This window comes from Gossypium raimondii, chromosome 8, assembly GCF_025698545.1.
Source record: "Gossypium raimondii isolate GPD5lz chromosome 8, ASM2569854v1, whole genome shotgun sequence".
NCBI lineage: Eukaryota > Viridiplantae > Streptophyta > Magnoliopsida > Malvales > Malvaceae > Gossypium > Gossypium raimondii.
In genome coordinates this window covers 39,836,699-39,840,890 of record NC_068572.1, presented here as the reverse complement: position 1 = coordinate 39,840,890, position 4,192 = coordinate 39,836,699, and the positions used below count along the sequence as shown (strand labels likewise).

General features: G+C 29.6%; 1 protein-coding gene across 1 annotated transcript; it reads left to right on the top strand.

The window, feature by feature from the left end:
• The first annotated feature begins 269 nt into the window (after window positions 1–269).
• On the top strand, window positions 270–880 carry LOC105793637 (monothiol glutaredoxin-S9). The gene has a single exon (XM_012622504.2). It carries the CDS (start codon window positions 452–454, stop codon window positions 755–757), a length of 306 nt encoding a protein of 101 aa, XP_012477958.1. The 5' UTR covers window positions 270–451; the 3' UTR covers window positions 758–880.
• The last annotated feature ends 3,312 nt before the right edge of the window (window positions 881–4,192 follow it).

Here is a 4,192-nt window from a genome sequence, read left to right as displayed (position 1 = left end):
GATGATAAAATATGACTCATCAAATCGATTAACTCAAAAAAAATTCCACTCGACTTGTTCGAACGCTCATCCCTGAGTTTGATAGTTATAGCATAGAAAACTTGTTTTGACAACTTGTTTAAATCCATGGAAACACAGTAGTTCCCATATCATAAAGTAACTTTTTTTGGTTTTTAGCATCTAGGTAAAAGCACATTTTCTTTTGAATGTTCTTCTTCAAACTAAGGAGTGTACAACATGTCCCTATATATACTCTACCATGGGAGCTTTTCAGTTCCAAACTACAACTTTAAGCTTTGAAACCTTTTCTCCCTTTTTTCTCACTTTCACCTTCTCAAATCCGAAAATTTTATACCATTGGATTGAATTCAAAAACCGTCAGAATTCGATCCAATGGTCTTAGAACTTTAAATCAAATCGAAAGCGGACATTGTGGATCCACACTTTTAACATGGACAAGCTGATGAGATTGGCCTCAGAGAAAGATGTTGTGGTATTCAGCAAGAGCTCATGTTGCCTGTGTTATGCAATCACCATTCTATTTCAAGAGCTCGGGGTAACCTCAACTGTCCACGAGATCGATCAAGACCCCGAAGGCAGGGAAATAGAAAAAACTCTCATGAGGTTGGGGTGTAACGCGCCAGTTCCGGCCATCTTTGTTGGCGGAAGGCTCGTAGGGTCAACTAATGAAGTCATGTCCCTCCATCTAAGTGGAGGGCTGATACCTATGCTGAAGCCCTATCAAACTTGGTGTTAAATGATGTAACAATCAATAAAATTTGGCTCAAATATGCAAGTCTCTAGTGAAACAGCATGTGCTAGCTCTCTAGCATTAGCATGTAATCTGTTTCTATTTCTTAATGAAGCTAATGTTACATAATGCTCAAATGTAAATATATATATATATATGTATGTATGCATGTATATGACTTAACAAGATCCTGATGTCCTCCACCTTGAAAACCCCACTCATGATTGTATGTATATGCATTAAAATCAAATGAAAATTAAAAAAAAAACGAAAATCACAAGCAACTCAAGAAAAAAAAAACTATTTCAAAAGAAAAATTCTAAGCTTTATGCCATTATCCCTTGGTCTGCTACCATTGGTTTTTCTTTATTTACCCTCCTCTTTTTAGATAAAGGAAGGTATTACATTCCTTGCAATATTGTTTTTACATGGCAATACATATTGTTTATTATTATTACTATATTCTATCAACCCACAAAGCATCCAACACAAAGGGCAGGCACCTTGGCCCCTAGAAATAGAAAATTTCTCATTCAGATGAATATAGATAATGAAATTATAAATCAATATATGATAATATCATATTTTAATTTTTAAAAAGAAAAAGAAAATTATGTTAAATTCCTTAAAATGATAAATATACTAAAAATTATAATTTAATTTTAATCTTTAAAAATTTTCTAAATTTACCCCAAAGTAAAATAAAAATAATGTTTTTCAGTAATTCCTCCATTGTCATATGGATTCTGTCCAAGTGTAGGCCTAGAAAGGGAATCTCACGATATAGGGAAACTCATCAACTAAGCTTTCTAATAGTCAATCTTGCCTGTCTTAATCATGCTCTCTGACTTTTCTACTGTTTTTTTATTCTTTTTTATCATCAAGAATATCGAAATGGTCGACATATTTGGATGTAGACAAAACCATATTATTATTTTAAATATATGATATGAAAAATTAATATAATTATATATTATGTACTAAATATATTTATAAAATTAATATTAAAATAAGTATTTTTTAAATAACGAAGTTAATATATTAAAATTGTGGTGGATTGGATTGAGAAATTAATCGAGTGGATTTCTTTAAATTTTACTTAATTTAAAATTATAAAAATATTCCTATAATAAGATTCCGTATTTCATAAAAGGAATAATTTTATAATTACTCAATAAATTTGGAACTTAATTAATACTTAACATAATTCAATTAGGTTTTTTTAAAAGTAAATTTATTAATTCATACAATAAATGGAATCATACAATTCAGTAAAAAAAAATAACAAACACTCGTCGTAGATGGTGAATGATAAGCTCCATCAACACAACAAAGGCTTTAGCCTCAACATCGATAGAACATCATGACACGTTGATAATTGGCTTTGTCACAACTCAAGCACAACATATTTAGAGTGATTGCAAGCACTTAATACGATAAGGAAATTAACCCTAGATGATCCAAAGCGGCGAGCAAAAATCGACAGAATAGTTGAGTATTCACCAAACTAGAGAGGACGACAACAAAACCATCCCTAAAATCACTTGTAAAACTAAGGTTACATGCATAAGCAAGACTAAAAAACATGCTACAAGAGCGGACAAAATTTTTTAAAATTGAAAACTTATTAAACAATGGAAAAACAAACAAAATGCATATAAAATTTAAGACAACACGGATCTAAATCGACTCGTGAAATAATTTATTATTCTGAAATACTTTCAAAATAAAAACATATTAAGAAGCTGACGAAGAGCCACTCACTTTCCAAGAAAAACTACTGGTGGTCGGTGGAGTTTTAGCGAACGACATGCGTTGTCATCTGTCAATCACAACTTGTGAAGACAACAAAGATACCCACAAAATAGATCTTCAAACTGAAAAGAGAGAAGACACATGGAGTGAATAAGAAGAAGAAAGAAAGAAAGGGTTGGTGGGAGGGAGAAAAATGCAGGCGATAGCTAGCCCGAAGGCTGGCACCACTGTTGGGCAAAACAAAAGATAAGCAAACGGCTTAGAGAAAAAAGAGAAAAGTTTTTAGACTTTTTCTATATTTTGATTAATTTTTCTATATTTGATAAAACAAAAACATCCTCATAACAATATTTACTTGTAACACTCGTTATCCGACCTGTTAACAAATACAAATAAAGAGTGTCACATTAAAATTTATAGTTTCAATCTCTAACCCTTGTTTACTTTTCTGGTATTATCGGAGCTCCATATGACATTTAAATCTCTTTTAAAAGTCCATCATTAATTAAATTTTAATTAGAGAGCCTTAATTTCATTTTCTAGAGTAATTTTAGGTCAAATTATGGTTTAAAGAACAAAGGTAACGATATCTTATTCATAAGTCTTTGAGACATGTACTAAATTACTATTTATTTTAGCTTCAAGTCTTCATGTATTGAAACTTTTAAACACATGTATCGAACCTCATGAATTATGCACCAAAACTTTATTTTATTTTAATTTATTTTATATTTAATTTAATTTCTTTTCAAATTAGTCGTTTCTCAAACCGAACTAATACTAACTATACTTTAATTTTCCTTTATTGATTTAATCTACTCTTAATCATATTCTTTTCATATAAAATTCACTTCAGTTTGATATTGCTATTCTTACTAAATTAATTCTCAATATATATATATATACTATTACTTAATTATTTTCTAATTTAATACTTAATTCAATAATTTCCTAAATTTTCTATTTAACCACTTATGTAATTATTTTCCTCATTTCGCTCCTATATTTTTCAAAATTTACTAAACAATCCCTATTTTTAATATTAAATTTTTACATAACAATCTATAAAATTCTATTTTTGTAGTTTTTTTACAATTTGGTCCTTGAAGTTCAATTTTACTGTTTTATGATTTTAGTCCATGAAAACAAAATTTGTTTCTTCCAAAAGTAGCCCAAAATTCCTAGATTTGTATAAGTCAGTCCATTTTTCTTAAATTTATAGATTTTAAAATCTTTACAATTTAGTCCCTATAACATCAATTCTTATCACATAATGTTTTGTTTTCTAATTTTTCAAATCAAGAACCATACATAACAATTAAGATATTAAAATTCCTAATTTCCACATTTCAACTCTTAAAATTTAAAATTTTAGAAATTTCTCAATTTAGTCATTTAATCTAAAACATGCTAATTTAAGTACAAAATTTCCAATACTTTAAATATCATATTCTTATATTATGGGGGTGTGCCTCGCATTTTCAGGCAAACCAAAAACGAAACAGAATTGATGTCACGATGAGGAGGAGCACGATGTCGTGATGAAAGACGTCTCGACAAGGCGATATGCCACATCACGATGTGGCGACGTGTGTTCAACTTCAATCAGGTTTCTTCTCTTAATTAAACTCTACTATCTTTTCCCAGTTAAACTTTGATTACTCCAATGATATTTTAGTATGATTA

Bases quoted from the DNA above. Each gene is read 5' to 3' on its own strand.
- LOC105793637 (XM_012622504.2), top strand. From the start codon at position 452: ATGGACAAGCTGATGAGATTGGCCTCAGAGAAAGATGTTGTGGTATTC.